The 20115-nt window shown below is 36.6% G+C and overlaps 1 protein-coding gene across 4 annotated transcripts in view; it reads right to left on the reverse strand.

Annotated features, from left to right (window-relative positions):
- COL14A1 (collagen type XIV alpha 1 chain) overlaps positions 1 to 20115 on the reverse strand; it is a 123460-nt gene that overhangs the window by 30428 nt on the left and 72917 nt on the right. For all 4 annotated transcript variants that reach the window (XM_037381270.1, XM_037381272.1, XM_037381269.1 and 1 more), the window contains 11 exons: positions 18659 to 18798; positions 17290 to 17413; positions 16108 to 16251; positions 13954 to 14118; positions 12394 to 12432; positions 12040 to 12178; positions 9584 to 9726; positions 8528 to 8637; positions 6681 to 6839; positions 2245 to 2322; positions 1846 to 1932 (listed from right to left, as the gene is read on the reverse strand). In XM_037381270.1, coding sequence (XP_037237167.1) covers positions 1846 to 1932; positions 2245 to 2322; positions 6681 to 6839; positions 8528 to 8637; positions 9584 to 9726; positions 12040 to 12178; positions 12394 to 12432; positions 13954 to 14118; positions 16108 to 16251; positions 17290 to 17413; positions 18659 to 18798 — 1328 coding nt within the window. The remainder of the gene's footprint in view (positions 1 to 1845; positions 1933 to 2244; positions 2323 to 6680; positions 6840 to 8527; positions 8638 to 9583; positions 9727 to 12039; positions 12179 to 12393; positions 12433 to 13953; positions 14119 to 16107; positions 16252 to 17289; positions 17414 to 18658; positions 18799 to 20115) is intronic.

Below are 20115 nucleotides of genomic sequence, written 5' to 3' on the forward strand. Positions count from 1 at the left end.
CATCTAACTGTCTGGCAAAAAATGTACCACTTAGAAGAGGCTGAGTTCCAGAATCACATACTGTCCTGTCTAGAAAGTGATTTTTCTGCTTGATTTTAAGGCCCCCTCTTGCATGGCATTATGATTCTCAGAACACTGTTAAACCTAAATGTAATAAATGTAAAACATTATTTTACTGCTAGGTTAAACTTTAGTTCAGAACATACACGTATCAGGAATTCGTATAGTAACACACATCCTTCCAGTCAAATAATTTTTAAACATTTTTCATTTTACTGTGAAATGTGGTCAAATGGCTCCATTTCAGTTGCATTTTTGCGTGATTTATCCCATTGTCTTTTTCACAGAACACAAGTTGGTCACCTATATACAGAAATTAAAAGCTTAATCCATACTTTCTTTATAATCTACATTCAAATAGGAGAACACAATAATTTTTCCTTATTCAAGATAACAGCTCTTCAATGAATTTTATCGTGAGTTCCTTTCCAAATTTTTGTACCAGAGCTTGCAGAACAGTTCTTGCAGAAAGACTAACCAGTGAGTTGTTAACAGGGTAAATGTCTGCTAGGATCTCTTACATGAATGTCTTATGTGCATGTGAATTTTGTTGTTGAACATGTATCTCATGTAATTTGCTAATTAGACCTTTTCAGAAACTTATTTTCCTTCACATTCTTCACTTGATCTTTCTCTTCAAAACATGCTCTAGGACCAACCAGGACACAGTATGAACAGAAACACAGTTCAAACTTCTTCACAATAGGGTCTTATCTCAAGCTAACTTAGCAAGCAGCCCTAAGATGCCAATAAGAGTTTTCAATCTAGTTGTAAAAGAAAAAAAACACATGACTGTTCTACAAACACCCCAGCATCCCAGTTAGGAGTCTCATTAAACCAAATCTATAATAGACCATTGCAAAGAGAGCCTACAACTTTTCTAAACTGCTAAAAAATCAGCCTTGGGATGTGAGATTGAGTTATCTAACTTTAGTGACCTGTATCTCCATTAACTGGTCTGATACATTGTCTGAGTTCTTCCACAAGCCAGTAAAGAGAAAGGAGGTTTATTCATCTTTCTAAGATACTATGCTGAGATGGAAGGAAAGTTAAATAATTGTCTTCTGGAAGAGACTATCTAGTTCCACTGGTTACGCAAGGAACTTAAATATACATTTACTTAAGAGTTACACAGTAAACACTTAGACGAGTGCTATGAAGTAGCACCACAAAGTACAGGTAAAAGTTGTGACAGTGTGTCCTTCATCATTCACTGGCAAGCTAGAAGAGTTTCAATTCAGCTTTCACCAAAGCCAGTTCATTTCATCCTCTTTTCCCTTCACAGCTTTCAGGTACCTCTCTGCCTCTAAGGAGCTCTCAGAACCAGCACTTTTAGTTCCACTTTCCAGTAAATATTGTACTTAGGTAGGGCTTTTAAGACAGAAAAGTCTTGTTTCATCATTTATCACACAAGTGGCATTGTCATACTCCATATCTTTAATTCATAAGAACACTGTAAACTGAGCATTTCAGAAAGCTAAAATCCAACCTACATTTAATATGCATGTGCTAGCGTAGACAGAAGATGATTAAAAATTTGAAAATAAATGGCATTAACTATGATTTATCTGCTAATGCTACAGACAGATAACAGGATTCAAGGTTTTTTGTAGCATATTACTTGGCATCTTTGCTACAAATTGAAGGTAATTTTATCTTTTTGCCAACACGTAAAACCCTAATTTAACCTTATTAGTTACACAATGGCAGTATATTCATATTTTGAATAAAGGTGGCCAGCAGACTGTTTGGTACAGTCAACCACAAACCTGAATAAAACCTTACCGGTGGTCCAGGAGGTCCAAGAGGACCCTTATTAGCTTCTGAACAGGAACAAGCATGAGGAAGGGCAGGGCAATTTTCCTCATCTCTCTAAAGAAAGATCAAGATAAGAAGAGAATGATGTCCAAAACTTTGATTCAGAAGTTAAGAATTTTATGAAACTAAAACTTCGATTCAGAAGTTAAGAATTTTATGAATCTGAGATACGGTACTGTGTGGATGCCTCAAAAGCACCTACTTGATTCAGAAACATACATCTCTTAGACTTTCAATAGGACAAGTAATCAAAGCATACTTGAGCTTTTTTTATAACTCTTACCCATCCATTTCCATTAAAACATTTGTCTCAATAAAGGGGAAAGTAAAAGGTAAACTCTACAGTTATTGAAAGAGGTTTCTTACCAAGCCAGGAAGCTCACAGCATTTGTCTCGATTGGCCCATGAGGTAGCACAAACAATGTCAAACATCTGTAACTGCAACTGTTTCAAAACAAGAGCGATGTGCAAGATGACTGTTAGTTGTAAGATCATTGCAAAATGGAGACATCAGCAAGTAAAGCTACCTTGATTCAAGCACTTCGACTAGACAGAGGAAGGCTGTCAAATTCAAGCAGCTAGCCACAAATATGTTAATTTGAACGGTAAAAGGCTTGTGTTCTAACAAACTTGTCTGAACTGTCAGACATTACATGGATTAAGCAAGCTGTTCAAGGTTAAATGCTGCAGGTATTTCTTGGATTACCCCCACCTCCTTGATTAAATTTCTGATTTTGCCCAATGGTGTCTCCCAATACTTTTTTGTAGTAAAGGAGGCATCAAGAGTCAGGCAAAAGAGAGCTCAGCTTCTCAAAACTGAGTAATTCCTTTTAAACCACTGGTCTGATGCTCATATTTTATCTGGGACAAGGTCGCCTGTAGCTTATTACTTACACTGAAGCTGAACCACAAATAATATTAATCATTTTCTCCAGTTTTATTTTACTTTAGAATATGCCCTCTCTTATCCATATTATCCCCAGGTAATGACAGTTTAAGGATGACGAAAAGCTTGCTCAGTACATGACAACATGGGCAGAAAATTCCCACCACAGGTCTGTGAACATGGTTTGAGCAAGCATTTAATCTATGAGAACATACACATTTGGTAAAAGGCTGCTAGGTAATCAGAAGCAATATACTGAACAGGACTCAATGGTAAAACCAATTGGAAAACCAATTATCTCCTTTGCAGCCTTAAACTGAACAAAGAGGTTTAGAGGAATGAAGCTTTCTTCTGTTACTATTCCTATTCTTTTTCCATGCTTCATTTATGTGCATACTGAATAGACAGGGGAATGGAACAGAACACACTATTAAATTAACCCCATATGTTAAAAAATTTGAGGAACTGCTAGAGATAGAACTATCTTTGGGTTTGCTCCCATTATTATTTTCAGTGCCATTATTTTAACACTAGAACTGGAGAGGAGTGAAATTAAAAATTTTCTTAAAGCTGCACTGTTTCTAAAGCTGCTAGAATGAACTACAGATGCACACCTTCAGTTTCGCCTCATTTTTTTTTCTATTATAGGTAAACTATTATATTTTAAACAAAGGAAAACTTTCATACACATAGAAACTCCTCTTACCTGCCAGCAGATTATCTGGTTTGTAGATATGCTGCGCTACAGATGCAGACCCACGTGAGCTGGCTCCATGCTGTAAACACCTTAGATAGCTGAAGCGCAGGCAGCATGAAGGCAGCTTTGGGACCCTTGATTTGGCCCCACAAAGGTCTATCCTGAGTCCAGCAAGTCTGTGTCCCTGGCTATGTCAAATACAAGCTGGTTCCATGTGGAGCCACTTAGATGCCTCTCTGCTACACATCCCAAAGCTACCAATCCCAGGAGAACTCATTAGCCTGAGCATAGTAGTACATGAATGTACTGCTCTGGGACTCAGAATGACCCTCAGCATTTGCATGATACTATACTTAAGCAAATAAGACATCCAGAAAAGGAGTGCAGCAACACCTGAGCTGCTTATGCAGAAAGCAGCTTAGCTTCAGAAGAATGGCAGATTGCCATTTTCTCCATAACCCAGTCCAGCCCAAGCTATTCTGTTATCATGAACAATGGAAGGTTGACAGTATTGGCTAAATTTATGCAGTCCTACATAGGCGTGTACACGCATTCATTTTCTCTGGATTAGACAATCTAGAGATCCATAGTGATAAAGCATGTTGGTGTAAAATAAAGAGAAAACAGACATTCTCCAAATTGCTGTATTCACCATCCAAATGTTGAATGACTCAGTATTCTTATTTTAAAATATTACGTGGGTTGCTCTGACTCAAGCTAAATAATTAAACAAAGCTTTCTTTTCTACCATTAAACATTTATTCATAATTCTCTGCATTCATACTGATTTTGCTTTCTAAATGTCCAGCCCCACAAGCAGAATCAGTGAGATGGAAAACTCTGACCATCCTCATCTGATCAGGCTACAGTTCTGCAAAGATTTCTCAAGAGCAGACCACATCACGCATTACGTTTTAAAGCTGGACTTTTTATTAAATCCCACTGAAGGAATAAATAACACTATTTGTTGCATGTCACAGTCAGGTTTCATTGCTCTAGTTGGCTGGAGTGTTTGACCCAGAGATGCATCACTATTGAGAGATGTTAAAAGGGCTAGGCACCTTTAGCCTAATCCTCTTTTTGTCCTATCTATCTATATTTTTGCCTGTTCACTGAACTGTTGCACACCATATGCATCGATGAGAAAAAACACTGATATAATTATATTCCCTCAAAATTGAAATGCTTTGCAGAATTCAGGTGATTGCACTAGATTCATTTATTTAAAAAAATACACTAAAAACATTCAGACTATGTTAAACTGCTATATGTGAATACAGTCAGAACAGAACATCCATAATTTTATTCCAAAATAACTGCCTGTCAGTTTTTATTTTAGGTAATACACACGTCTAAAACTAAGATTAAAGCATTTCATGAAAATACAGCTGATGAAAAAAGAACTTTTCAGAGCTACCAACAAGCCCCAATTTTTATATCAATTCAAACCTATTTTTAACGTCTTACGAATAGGATTTTTTCTTGTATGCCAGCCTTCATGAGCCTTTTAAAACTGTGAAGACACCAGAACCAACTAAATCCCAGAATTCTAATTCCAATGGTGGCAAAAGCAATATCTAAGGAGGCACATGTGTACTTCTACCTTACGGTCTACCAGCTTTCATGACTTTCAGATCAGGGATTTCCTGCCACAGGTTTGTTAACAACCAATATTTCCATTTCATTCATCTGTCCAGGCTTCCCTACGATCTATGTAAATATTTAACACCCACAAAATTCTACAAGGAGCTGCACTGATCTACTACCTGTTGTGAGAGGAGCCTCTATCCTGCCTCCTACTAGCTTCCTTTGATGTCCTCTAATTTTTTGGAGCAGAGGAAACCAACTCATTCATGCCTTAAATGTGGCTATTCATACAAGTTCTACTCAATATGAATAAAATGTGCAGAATGGAGACTTTAAAGAATGGTATTTGGGTGCTTTTTTGACCTGCTTATAATTTGGTGTATGCAGCAATACTTGAAGGAAGCTAAACAGTACTGCGGAGTAAAGAATTTTCATCTTCAGCTACCCATTTGTAGTCTTACATCAGTTTCGCAGTTCATGTGAACAAAACCAAATTTTTCAGTGAGTGGGCAGTCTCTTTTATAGATTCCTGGGTTCTAACAAAAGACACCATTTCTTTCCATTTCTTTACAAAGCTTTCTCTAATGCCAAGATTTCCTAAGTCTGCCTTTTTCTGTTTCTATTGGAATGTGACTACAAAGGTTTCTCTGTGTAATTGTCTTTAGAGTTTTCATATAACTATTATCCATAAGTTTGAGGTCCCAAGGCTCTTTTTTGTACACAGAGATATATTCCAAGGGCACATTTTTTACTAAAAATTAGTATTTCCACACAGTAGCAAGTGAATACATTTTTGACACTTCATTCCTGTTCAAATCAAGCCTTGAGTTCAAAGTTCACATTCTCTGCTAACCTCCTTGGAGGGTCAAGGAAGTTCAAAGAAAATCAGCAATCATACAATAGAGCAAAGAAGCCTTCCTAAGCTCATCACACACTGTCAATTCTTCTTAAACAACTAAATCTACCTGAAAAACCCAAATAAACCTTCTTAATGACATCCGGAGCAAAACTGAAAGACTCCCATAGGTTGCCATGCCAACCCAATGATCAATTACTGCTTCTAAGAGAATAATTTCATAGGAATGACAGAGTACTTAATCTTGGGAAAGTTCTTTCACATTTTAAATACTTTATATTATAAAAGAACTAGATATACCAAGACAAGGGCTTTCGGGGGCCATCTGTGTCAAACCAGTTCAATTATTTAATGAACAGACAGTAAGATAGAGAGCAAACAAAGAGTAAGAGAGTATAAGAGACATAGGGAATAATCATCACTCAAAACAAAGTTTAAATTATTCCAGGCAAAGGAGTTATATACATTGTATTACTCCATGTAATGAAGTTTAGAACATAAGTCATATCCGAATGTATCGACTGTGCTCACACACGTGTTTGCGAATAACATTTGAACAAGGATGATCTAGTGACTTGATTTATTAAAATAATCAAAAATAGATTTTGTCCAAGTTGAGAACTATTTGCAGGCTTTTGCAGAATTTCTGAAATGCTGGAACTTTACTGTCTGAAATATGAGTTCACTCTGCTTCAACTTAAAATTAATGGCAGAAATCCCAAACACTTTTTTCATATATTTGAAATATTTTAAAGAATTGGTCTTGTACTACTCACTGGCGCAGAGTTGTCTCTTGGTCCTCTGGATCTGACCATTCTCCCCAGCACTTCTATGCCATCAGAACTAATATTCCCGGCTGCATTAATGGTCTTCTCGCCCACTTGTTTGCAGTCAATAATTATTTTGGCTGTAGTCTTGCTGATAACAACATGCAACTAAGCAAAAGAAAAGATGTTTTAACACACAAAGGAGCACAGAGGATATATATACATTCCTGGGAATAGGCAGGTATTTTTTTAAATGAGCCCCTTACTCCCTGTTTGCTAATGAAACTCAGAATAATCCACAGCAAATAATCTAGGTGACCTCTAGAGGTCCCTTCCAACCTGAATTATCCTACAATTCTTACCTGCTTAATGAATTTACCTTATTTTTCTGCTTATGGAACATCTGCATACAAACTGGCACCTCACATAATTTATTAAGAAAATAATTTATCCCTTGCAAAAGATCCACACAATGTTCATACACCACCCAGATCCCGAAGAACCCTTGATTTATGTGGTTAGTAATACTTCCTGGGCCTTGTATAATCCTGCTATATAGCACTGCATTTCACCAATACGTCCTTTATAGCCACTCGCAAAAGCCAAAACTAAGCAGTAAAATTTAGTCTGTAAATTATACATTAACAACACAGCAAAACCTTTTGTAGTGAAGTTTTTACACTGAAAAAGATCAAACCACATCAAACGTGGTACAGAAAAGCAGAACACAGCAACCAAGTTACTTCCCTTCTGCCTTGACTCACACTCTGTTGCACATTGATGATGCAGCAAAGACATTCCCAGCAGAGAGGACAATCCTAGCCACAACCGTCCTGTCATGAGCAAACTCTCAGTTAAGCAAAGGAAAGGACAATTTGAGGGAGGGGGGACACCAGATGAAAAGCTGGTAGAAATGTAATATCTTCTCTATACCAGTACACTAACTACATGGGGATCGGAGCCCAAGGTCAGAGAATGGCAGGAAGAAGTCCTTTGGCTGCTTTGGTCTGGGCTCAGCTGGAAATAAATAACTGAAAAGCTGCTATGAATTTGGTCTTGTGCACTTTTCAAACACACATCTAGCAAGGATCATCATTCAAAATACAGAAAAATGCTTAAGAGGAGAATTTGCTAAAGTGCCATATATTGTTCCAAAGTACAACTTAAAAGAGTCAGAATTAGACCCCAGCTCTGTCCTACCTTCTCTTTCTTGCTCTTGATTAAAAAACAAGTACAGAAAAGTTGAGCTTTGTAAATACCGTCCCTCAGTCCACAGCTTCCTTTTTTTATTTAGGAAAGATACAAACATCAGGAATAAAAGTGAACAACAAAAGCACCTTCCACAACAAATATGTGCTACAATCCCAGCACTACTTCATCTGCTTTCAGAAAGAATGTTGTGAGTTCTCTAACAGCCAAGAAAAGTTTGTAACGGCATAGCCCTTAAAATATGTTTAAAAATAACAGCTCTAGTCAAAAAAAGAGTATATTTTTTTTTGCTTAACATTTTCTTTTCATTGAATGACATTTCTAATCCAAACCTTAAAAGGAGAAGTCAATTTATCTCTAAATTACATTTCAAGACAAGTATTTTTAATCAACTCTAAAACAGAGGCACAAAGCATGAGATGAAAATTTATCATATCAGCTTCATCACAAAAACTATGACTTCTTTAACGTTAGTTCATTATTGCAAAGAGACTTAAAACAGCTTGGTACATGATTCTGAATACGCAAAACACATTTCTATTGGCAGTGGTTGACCACATGAAGGAAGATTTCAAAACATGAAAAATTCACACATCTTTATTCAGAGTGGTTTGGTTTTTGGTTTTTTCTCTACTACCATTACTAACCTTATGAAAACTCCCATAAAATATCTTCCTTATTTCAGGACCTTCAAAAGTCACAGTTTGAAAATCTCCTTTGTAGTCGTAGTTAAAGAAAGTCAGGGTTTTACCACCATCTGTGTGAGAATAAAAATAAGGGCTCTGTGTTAGAGGAAGAAAAGGCCTGATACATTATTTAAAAGAGTCCATTTTGTGTTACAAAGAGTGCAAATGATATCAGATCTAAAGTTGGTAAAACACATTCATAAGTGATATACTGACCCAGAAGAAACAAGTTATTTCAGAGGAAAGGTCTTTTGCGGTTTGACAAAAAGGATGGGCCAGTGGTTGGGAGCCTACCTCACCCATGTCTATGTGATCCTACTCTCCCTCTAGTTCTGTGTGGGACTTGGACAAGGAAAGCAGATACAGATCCTCAAGCTAGCTAAATGCCTGATTTCTACCTATTTCAAGGTGACTTATCTAAAAAATTCTAGGAAAGAAAGAAAGATAAGTACTAATATATCTCTTTTAAAATTGGCAGCTATGAAGAACATCTACCGTGGTATCTGCATCTTTTCAACAGTAAATATGGAAACCTAAATTATAATCCCTGGTTTACAGTTGTGGAAGTCAAATCAAGTAGAAATGAAAAGAATCATCCAGAGATCATGTCTCTAGCTTTAAGTCTACTATCCGCAGACTGCATTTCCTCTATGTATACCATACTGTCAGTACCACTGGCATACATCAAGACAGATTCTATTAGAAACAGATTCAGAGCAGTGGAAATTTTAAAAGCAAATGAGTAAATTCCTTATATCAATTTACATCCAGTACAGCTCTTTGCATTTCAGTATCATTACTCCCAGTTTAGAGCAGCGTACTCGAAATTTGACTCTTAACTGCAAATTAAACTCCATTAAATTAAATCTAAAAAACATACATTAGAGACTCTCACCTTCCGGATTCAGGTAACTGTTCTGGCAGGATATTATAACACTGGCAATAATAAATCTAGACACAGAATGAATCATTCATTCAGTTAAAGAAAAAGTCACTGACAAAACACAAAATACATACTGTCTAAAATAACTCCAACCAGTGGTTCATATCCTTCATTTAAAATCTCCCAAAGAGCAAATGGCTCTGGAGGTGTGTCAGGAAGTATACGGAAGAGAAACGTAATGGTGTAATCAGAAGGGAGACCTTCAGGATGCAAATACCTGTAAGAGAAAGAACACCTTTCAAACTGAAAGAAACATTAAAACTGGTGATTTACTCACCAGCTGTTCAGCTAACATACTTCCTATTACTCTGTGTATTTCTTTGGAAGTCAAGACTGAGAAGCAGTATGAGTAAGTGTTTGCAAAATCTACTCAAATTGATAAATAATAAAAGAATACTTATGAAGAAAGGAGATTTTTTTCCTTGAAATTTACAAAATTGTGCTAAATTATTCTTTTTTTCTTTAATTTGAAGATCAAATCAGAGGTCATTTTGAAGTAAAGATGCAATTAATTATATTAAAAGCTTTTAAAAAACAGTAGCTACTCACAAGACCTTTGTTATTACGTGGTTTAACGGACAATGAAAATAGAAGTTGCTTGGAAGACCAATCTCAATAGGCATATCCTTTGTCATTTAACCATTACTAATGGATTAAAATTAGCCATGACAGAGACTGTTAAAGGAAGCTTTCTAAATTATAGGGAATTTAGCTTACACATTTCAAAGCCACTATATAAGAAAGTGAAGCCAAAACAGTTCACACATACAGAAACACAATCTGTTCTAGAATTTTTGCAGAAAAGAAAGGAAATACATGACATAAAATAAGTATGTAATTTTACACCTTTTCATAATTTTTTTTATTTAGTACTTCAAATTTAAATTAATCTTTCATTGCCAAATCCCAAAGTGGGACATTTGGGTGAGTGTCTGAAACTACTAACTATATTTTGAAAATGTTAATTGGCCCGATTTCTTAAAATCACAATAAAGGCATCTGAAAGAAGCCTGAAGAGGTTATTTAATCAATTTATTTTCCCCAAATATGATTCATTCCTTCTAAATGTTTCTAGCACATGTAAGATGTATAGATGTTAATCATGCTGGAAAAGGAGTTAAATGTGATATATAATCAATATGTGCTGCACAGTGTTTTCAGATGATCAAACATGATGTTACACTGCAAATTTCCCATAGAGAAAAGGGAAGGGTACTGAATAGGTACAAAAAAAAAAAAAAAAAAAAAAAGCAAGGAAAAAAAAAGCCTTACAGTATGCCTACTGTACAAAGAATGAAAAAAAATCAGTAATCAGGGTGGGGCAAACAGGGTTTGGGGATACAGAGCTCAAAAAGGAGAATAATATTAATGGCATTCAGTGCACAGATGAGATGACAAAACCAAGTGTTATTATTCAGACGTACCTGTAGATCATCAAGTGAAAGGCAGTGAAAGTCTAATGAAGCAGTAAAATTGGGCTAGGATGGCAGCAAGAGAAGAGCATATAAATGCAGCAGATCCAATTAGAAAGAAGCAGAAAGTGAAAAAGAAGTGAGAAATGCCAATCCCTGGAAATTTCAGCCCATCTAGACCCAGGAGGACACTAAATATGAAGAATGCAAAAAAAAAAAAAAACCAAAAAAAAAAAAGTATAGCTCCACCTGGGATACAACAAGATAATCACAATCACACAAAAAGACTAATCTGACATTTAATATAAACCTCAAAAGTAATTTCCCACTGTTTTTCTTCCTTATCTCACCTAAAGGATACTTTTTGTTACATCTTCCCATGATTAATCCAGCAGGGCTACTGTTTTTCTCTGGTGCAACTTAATACAAAGTGGGGGACTGGACTGAGAGGAACCAAACACAACATACACAGTGGTCATAGAAGAAACTGAGAGTTTCCATCACTTCCTCTCTGAGGAATGACTGTAAAAGTTTGGTCAGAGGTTTCTTCATCACTTCCTCCATTTCTCTCCCAATCAGTGAACTATGTCCTGCCTTCCAGGAAGCTACTAGACCGTGTTCACACAGACTCATTTCAGCATAATGAGATAATCTTCCTTTGTAATCAACAAACGGACTTGGACTCAAGTAAAAGTGACCGAGGACAGCTAAAGCAGGTTCTCATTCTGACCCCACTTCAAAGACATTCTGCACTCTGTAAGACTTCAACTTGCATTCCACAGGCACCTTTCACAAAGTACTACATACTGGAATCTGCCCAGACATACCCCTGCATGAAATTGCTAGGTGCTAAACTGGCACAAGCCTGAAACTGGCTCATACAAGAAACCCAAAAGAGCCAGTGGGCTTACTAACTTTTACGCACAAGTGCTATTTTTGAATGAAACTGATTGAGAACTCAGGACCCCAGACACTCTTCCTACTCATTAGTATAATGTAGATATACACTAGCATCTCTGCTCTTCTGACATGAAAATATTGGTCCCTGAAACAAAGAATTGTCTGCACTAGACAATTACCTTCATGTGTTTTATGAATACTTATATGTTAATACATACTTGGTAGGCTGGGATACCAGGGCATCCTTGTGCAGTCTGTAACATGGGTAAACATTAAATGTACCAGGTTCCATTGAAACCCCTTCTACAGCTGAAAACTCCTTTTCAACCAATCCAAACATTTCCATCATTTTAAATCCTGGAAGGTATCAAAACATACATTCTATTAATTTAAATTAATACCGCATTACAGGAAACAAATAAATGACAAAGCCAGTTGCATCAAAGAGTTTCATTCACCATCTGTTTAACAGCTGTTAGCGTAAAAGGAAAATTATTGCCTAATATTGTGAAAATCCGGTAATGAAAATGATTCCATAAATCAGGAAAAAAATAAACACAAAAATACTGTACCTGCAAAATTGTTGCCATCTTTAACTACCAATGGGCAGGCTGGAAAAGAAGGAAAGATACATTTAAGGATACAAGTGATGTCCCACTGGGTCAGAACAACGATCCACTCAGCCCACTACTCTATCCCCAACAGTAGCAAAAGGAGATGCTCTTTAGGAAGGGCATGCAAACCCAGCCACTTTCTACCCCATTCGGTTGATGCTCCTTAGGATCCACAAGGGTTGCAGCAAAGACGTTAAAGAGTACATCCCTGTGCGTTCCATTTAACATCCTTTCATGGATCTGTTGCCTATGAATTTGTATACTCCTATGAACCTGCCTTCACAACCTCTTGTGGACACAAATTCACTGCCTGCTGCATAAAAAAGTATGTCTTATACTGTGTTTCAGCCAATGCTCCCTAATTCTCTATTTGTGAATTTCTCCAGCTTAACTCAATCTCAATCAAGTTCAATTACTTTAGCTGGCATCCTCTGTACCTTTTCAAACTTCACAATAGCTTTCATGAGCAACACAGACCAGAACTGCATGCAGCCCTTAAGACATGTGCACATATTTTAAATAGTTGTAATTCTGGTTCATATTTTTCCTCTGGTAGGGAAGAAAGCACACTAATCTCTTCCAGGAAAAGTGCCCAGGGCAATCAATAAGCCTAGAGGCAGGGTGTCAAATATGGCACCCCAGGATACTCATATTCAGAGAGATCACTTTTGGAATACAAGCACAAGCGAGCTACAAATGCTACTGTTGAGTATTCTCAGTAATCAACATTCTCTCTTTCACTGAAAGCAGAGTTTCTGCTCAAAACCAAAGAACTGATGGGACACAAGCAACATATTTGTGCTTAGCAGCTCTGACATAATTTACAGTTTCATGATAACAAACAGTCCTATGCACAAGAACTCTGTACAATCACCAATTATTCATGTCAGCTATACAGTGCCTACTTCCTGGCTTCTTATATATAAGGAAACATATTGCGGGCACACACCTAAAAGCAAATAAATGATTGAACTCTAACCATTAGGTGTTGTTCCAGAAAGTCTTTCCCTTCATTTTCATAAAGAGTCTGAAGTATGGCATTTTCACAGATTTCAAAGAGTTTGGGCATATTTTATGCTTTTCTTTAGGCTATAACTCTTCTACTTTCTCTGATAATACAAACATTAATGATTAGCTCTCCATTAACAAATTATCCATGGTGATTTGAGTAATAATAAATGTAGCTAACTGTGCTCTTACAGATGGTAGCCTAGGAAATAAAATGTAATTAACTTTTTATGACAAAATTCTGACCCATTAACAATGTTTCATGTCTGAAGTAAGTTTCTGACAATCAATGGCTGTATCTTGGATTTATAACAAACAACCATTGATTATTCTGAAGTCACAACACTTTCATTTCCTTAATCTTTTCTGGAAATAACATTTGAGTTTACAATACCTGCAGTAAATTATGTTTAAAAGATCAAGAATATCTCTTAATAGAAAATTAATCGTTAGAAAACCCCCACTATTTAGCACTTATTTTAGAAGCAAGTGTAAGTCAAAATGACTAACTTGCTGATGCAGTTTCACAAACAAAAGTGATCAGCTCATCTTCAATCTTTGTAAAGGCATCAAAGTCATCCACAAAGAAGACATGTCGTTCACTGGGCTTGCTGCCAATATTAACTAATTCTGAATAGTCAGCATCAGCTACTCCAATAGCAAAAAAGCTGAAACCTGTAAAAGAAAAAAGAACACTCTTGTGAGTCATTCATTTAGAGAGTGGAAATACAATATGAACACCACTGTATTTGCACTGGCTCCTTTCCTGATTAAATATAAAGTTGGAAATTCTATTATTATCCTGCAACACAAGAAAATTAATGCATGTAATCTAAAATAAAGGTAATACATTCTCTGTGAGGTATTTCCTTCGGCTATTTATGCTTAATCAGTTAATTAAAGCATGTTTTCTTGAACACATATAAGACCACTCGTAGTTTAAAATTCTTGCATAAGTTTAAATGCTTTTCTAATTTAATGCTGTACTGTATGACACACAAAAATATCCATGTATCAAGTATATCATAAATACAAAGTACAGAAATTAATTTCCTGTAGGTCTTTCACAGATTTTGTTCTGTGCCATATATTAATCAGAGTTTTCGAGCCACTGCTGCCTCATGAATGCATACTGAAATAAATGCATTCTCATTTCACCAGCAACTTAACTGCACTGGTTGAATTTGTTCGATATATTCTGCATGGATATATTTTGAAATTTGGGCCTGACTTACAAGATTAAAATTAAACGGAAATTGTATCCTATATGTTTAAGGAACAGCAAAGTAGCTAAAACGTTTTCAACATTTTCCTTTCCATAAAAGATAAAGAAAAAACCTGTCTACATCAGGCTGAATATTGTTAATGGACACACTGTTCTCGCATGGCTCAGTCCCAAATTCACTCCAGTCAATCAAGATTGTCTTTTAGCTTGAATAAGGCCCAAGGGCATTCATCACATTCTGCAGAGCTTTTAACATAACAAAACTTTGAATTAATGTATTATAACAATATCTTCATGTCTCATCCAATATCAGCACCTCTTCATGCCAGTCTCTACTGTAGATGCAAGTCACTACCTGCTACAGCCTATCCGCAGCCTACACATGCAGCATGCATAAAAAGAAATGGGAGAGAGGAAGTCATTTGTCCAAGGTGACACATCCCAATCAGCAACTGAACCCCCACCACGTGCCATCTCCTCTTGAGGTCATTGCCAGTCTAATAGTTAATAAGGCAATGGCAAGACTTACCTGCCAGTTAAACATTTTCTGTTCAGCTTAGATACACACTCCAATTAATTCACAAATATGGGGGTTTCTTGACTGGTATTAAAACAAGTTATGCATGCTCCACTATTTTATGATATGATCTTATTCATGAAGACGCTGCACTCAGCATCTAGCAACAATATAAGCAAGCAGCCAAGATCAATGATTGTGTTTCAAGAGTCAGTAATATATGCTGGTAACTTCTTAGCTGCCAAAGTGTAAAGGCAAATAAAAAAGCACATATGTAATTTCTTCTTAGATCTCCTCACATTAAAAGGATGATAACTTTTTTCTTCCATCCTTTGGTTTTGTCCATGTAGCCCACTGCACCCTTTGGGTTTTGATACAATCCTCAGTACCAGACGTTTCTGCAACTAACCCAGTTCTTATGCTTAGACTCACAACACTGTATGGCTGCTTAAAGCTCTAAAATCAGTGCTTTAAAGAAAAAATCCTAAGGTAATTACTGTAACATGAGAGCAGATCACAACCAGTAAAAGAATATATGAAAGAATTTTCAAAGGACCTCTTGTATAGGAAACAAAACCATTCGGTTTGCTGGTAACTGCAAGACTACACTTCACAGATGACAGTCCATGTTCTCAGGATCATGTCCTCTAAAGTATTCATCCTGAGAGCAATTCCACTGACTACTACATGATTTTAGCACTGCCATCAAAATGAAAAATAAAAGCATTAATCACCGAACAAAATCCAGAATCTAACCATAGCTTAGTGATATTTTGAGTTTCTCAGCAACTACTGCCTGTTTTCTTTAAACTTGGAAATCTTCCTGGAGCAAAATTTACCCTTATCTCATGCCCACACTTATGTATTCATAATTAATGAGAAAAAGGAAAATATGAATAATTCTTGAAACTACACATTTTACCATCTAGTTGCATTTCTCTGGAGACTTTGTTCACATCATCTTGTGATCGCCCATCAGTAATGACAACCAAAACCTTTGGGATGCCCCTTCTCATGCCTGCCTCTCCAGTAAACAGGAATTCTCTTGCATGTTTAATGGCTTTGCCTGAAACAGAAAAAATTGACAGCATGCTTCTACTGTGACATAAATCCAATTTCTCTTGGCTTCTCATATCGTATGTTAGACATCGATAAAAAGAGAAATCTGTCAGGTCCTGAGCAGTCTGTAAATTAGCGCACTCAGTAGTTATTAAAATAGAGATTCAGAAAAGTTTAATTTTGACCTTTGAAAATTTGATGACTTCAGCCATCAATTTCTCAATCTAGAAGGTGAAGATCAAGAGCATGACATGTGTGGGAAATGGTATTCTGTGCAGGTTAGAAGTAACAAAATCTTCCCTTACTGGATTGTAGGGCCCAATCCAGGTAACAACTGGAAGTGCCATTGTAACATTTTCTTGAGTAAACCAAAAATGTGTTATTTTGATATGACTGAGACTGGAATGCAATGCAACAGCTGCAAGAAATTTCTGTGCAGTCTGAGAATAATAAAACATAGGTTTCCAACTAAAACAGATTTTAACCCTTTCAGCAGTCATCTTTAATTTCTTCACATCAGAGAGCTATGTTAAGGGATTAATTAAAATATAACTCCATTCAGTTAACAGACATCTTCCCCCAGCCTAGTCTTAAACATACCACTGAGGCTTAACTGTCCTGGCTTATAACCAAGCAGATCCTCCACTCTGTCCACTGTTTTCTACATCCTCCCTCCCACCTTATCTCCCCTCCTACTTTTCCACTTGCCAAGCTGATTTCATATTGCTCCCCATTCCACCTCCCACAATCCGCAAACTCACTTCTGCCTTGCTGCCTTTCTCCTTTCTTCCCTTCCTCCTTGATCCTTGACATCACTGCTGATCAGAGGGGTGAATACCCAGCAGCAAGAGGTGAAGAGTGTCAACTGCAGATTATGAAGACTTTCTAACTTCAAAGTTTAAAAAACTAACCTTTCACCTCCAGCTTGGAGATAACACGTTGTCACTGGTTTTGCACTTATATAAACCACTTAGCAAATGGGAAAGAAATACTGCACAGAAAGAACCAGGGAGAAAATCTGCATCATCATCATGACCTTTCTCACCTGTTTTTGTATTTCCTCCTTTGTAGGCTATTTGCTGAATAGCTTCAAGAAGAGTCTCTTTTGTTTTGTATGCATTTAATTTAAATTCTGTCCTGGGATCATCACTGAACTGAATTATTGCCACCTGTGCACACAGAAGATGTGTTCATTACTAAAGCACCACCCAGTGTATAAGCAAAAAGTAAGTGAATCAGTGCATTTAAAACAAGATTTATCTTGTAACTTTGGTTCATCCTTAAATTGAAGCCAGAATTTCTTTTCTTTTTAAGAAGCTTTCACTAAATAATGTTTAATTTTACTCTCTGAAGCCTTGGCAATAATCTAACACTTTCTGGTTTCATTCTGCAGCAAACAGGATGAGAAAAGTAAATACCCACTTTGGCAGAGCACTCTCAATCAAGCCCAAAAGCAAAATCCTAGTTACAGTTGCTCACGTGTGTACAGTTACTCATACACAAAACTGCAGGGACTTAATTCAGTCTCCACAAATTAATACCTGCACATAAGTAAATTAAGTTAGGAAGCAATACTGAAGCAAGTAATAGAAAGATGCAAGACCATATTCTGAAACAGTCTCTCCTAAATATGACGTTACATGAGTCCAGACCCTGTATTTCAATACTGTGCACTAAACCTTTACAACTCACAAAACATATATTGAACCTCATATTCTGTAAGTGCTGCCCCTTGTTTAAAAAGAGCTATTCACATGCTTAGGCTTAAGCTTGGGCTTCAGTTTCTGAAGCACCATGGACTACATTCTGCGAAAACAGCTGTATAGCAAGAAACAGTAAAAACTGAGCATTCTTCAGGCTTTGGACCAGTTAAAAATAATTTTCAATGCAATCCCAAACTGCATATTGCACAAGTAACACTTCAAACAACAGTAGATTTGCCAATAATCTTTATGGAGCAGATTCAAGCATCTTTAATCAAATACATAAACCAAATAATCATTATAAATACTGTATTTTATTTCAAGCACTTTAGACTCTGTAGAGCACATGATTTTAAATAAACAAACCTTTAATTTTCCTTATCAATGCCATTTTTAGCTTACATAGAAATAAACACCACAGTGAGTACCAATACCAAAAACATTAACACAACTGAAATCTCATTAGAATGATTTAGAGAAGACCGAAATGATACTTAGCTTTCATGCTAGCAAAATTCGTATCATTAGTTCCACCATACGGTGTGTATAGAAGAAGATATTGGGAAAAAAAGTGCTGTCCTAAACCAGTTTATATCTTCAAATGAACTGTGAAATGATGTCAGTTATTTTTTTTATACATTCCCCTTCTGGTGCTACAGTAAAATACCCTGTCAAGTCTATGCATCCTCTGTGTCTCTACATGTGGATTACCTGTGTTCCATCAGGACCAATCTTATCCAAAGCTCCAACCGTGCTATAGAGAAAGCTAATTATTTTATTGAAATTGTCATCTCCAATACTCCATGACCCATCCACCAGGAATGCCAGGTCAGCTTTGGCTGCTTTACACACTGAGAAAGAAAAGCAAGCATTTTGGAATTAGAGCAATGCTTTAACTCTTCATGAAATCTCATATATCACTTAAGAAAATGCAACTGTCATGAAAAGCCCTTGTTTAATGTTAGTTAATAATGCTTTAGCAAACAGACCTGCTGGCATTGACTTCAGTGCAGGTGTAGAACCATCTGAGCTCTGCAAGGGGTGAATGGCCTGCACTGACAGATCCTATCCCAAAATACACTTCAAGGCATAATCGTTCTTTAAAATCTGGCTAACCATTTTTTTTTTTCAGGTTGTTAAGTAAAGTCACACGTGAACTTATACAATCCCAGACTCCTTGACTGTGGAGGTTCCCAGGGGGAAAATAGCCCTTTCAAAAAGTTACGCTTAGTTCCGTGGTGCCTAATGCTCACCTTTCAACTGTACTATTTAAGAGCTGCACAGGTTTCCCTCATCTCATCTTATTCCAGCATGTTCTTACACAAAATGGCCTGCAGAGCTGTACACCTGCTCACACAAGTTGCCCACTCTTTCTTGGGAAATGGGAATCTTCAACACTCTACAGATTCCAAGTCTATTGCTTGGGGCCAGAAACAGTCTCAAAGCAAAGTTATGTTTTTCAACATACTTCATCTTGAAGAAAAATGTTCATCTAAATCCAGAGAATGGGACAGGAAGATATGTACCTGTATTTCTTCTTTTCTGTTGATTAGTTCTTGGATTTAAAAAAAAAATAAAATCTGCTGCTATGCAGTTCTACAACACAGACACAAGGTCTTTTTTTTTTTCTATGTACTTATGGGTTACATTCTCAATTACTATACATTGGTTTGGTCCACCAACTTCAAGCTAATGAATTTGACCCTCAATCTCCAACAGCGATGCTCCCCTCACAGAAATATTAATAAGACTGCACAAAACACTATGTGTTCAAATGATAAATAGAAGGAACTCTACATTGAAAGAGAGAAGAAACTGAACATGACAACACTTTTCTCATTACCTAAAGCAGACATATTTTTAAAAATCATGCTGCTTTAGAAGTTTAATTACCCCAGGATGTCTGCTTCAGTTACAAACAATGTATGCTTTAGGACTTCTGAAAAAAGAAAGTCTCACACTTATTAACCCTCTTTTCTGCAAATTTCAACAATACAATAAACATGACAGACTTCTGGCTCATTAAATTTAAGCCAGCTGCCTTAACAGTCTTGCTAAAGCAAATACATTTCGAAATCTGATCCCCACAGGTCTAAAATAGTGTTAGAAGAAGAAAAACATTGCATCAACACCTTAAAATTATTATAAACCCACATAGGCAGCACTTA

This window comes from Falco rusticolus, chromosome 3 (assembly GCF_015220075.1).
Source record: "Falco rusticolus isolate bFalRus1 chromosome 3, bFalRus1.pri, whole genome shotgun sequence".
Lineage (NCBI taxonomy): Eukaryota > Metazoa > Chordata > Aves > Falconiformes > Falconidae > Falco > Falco rusticolus.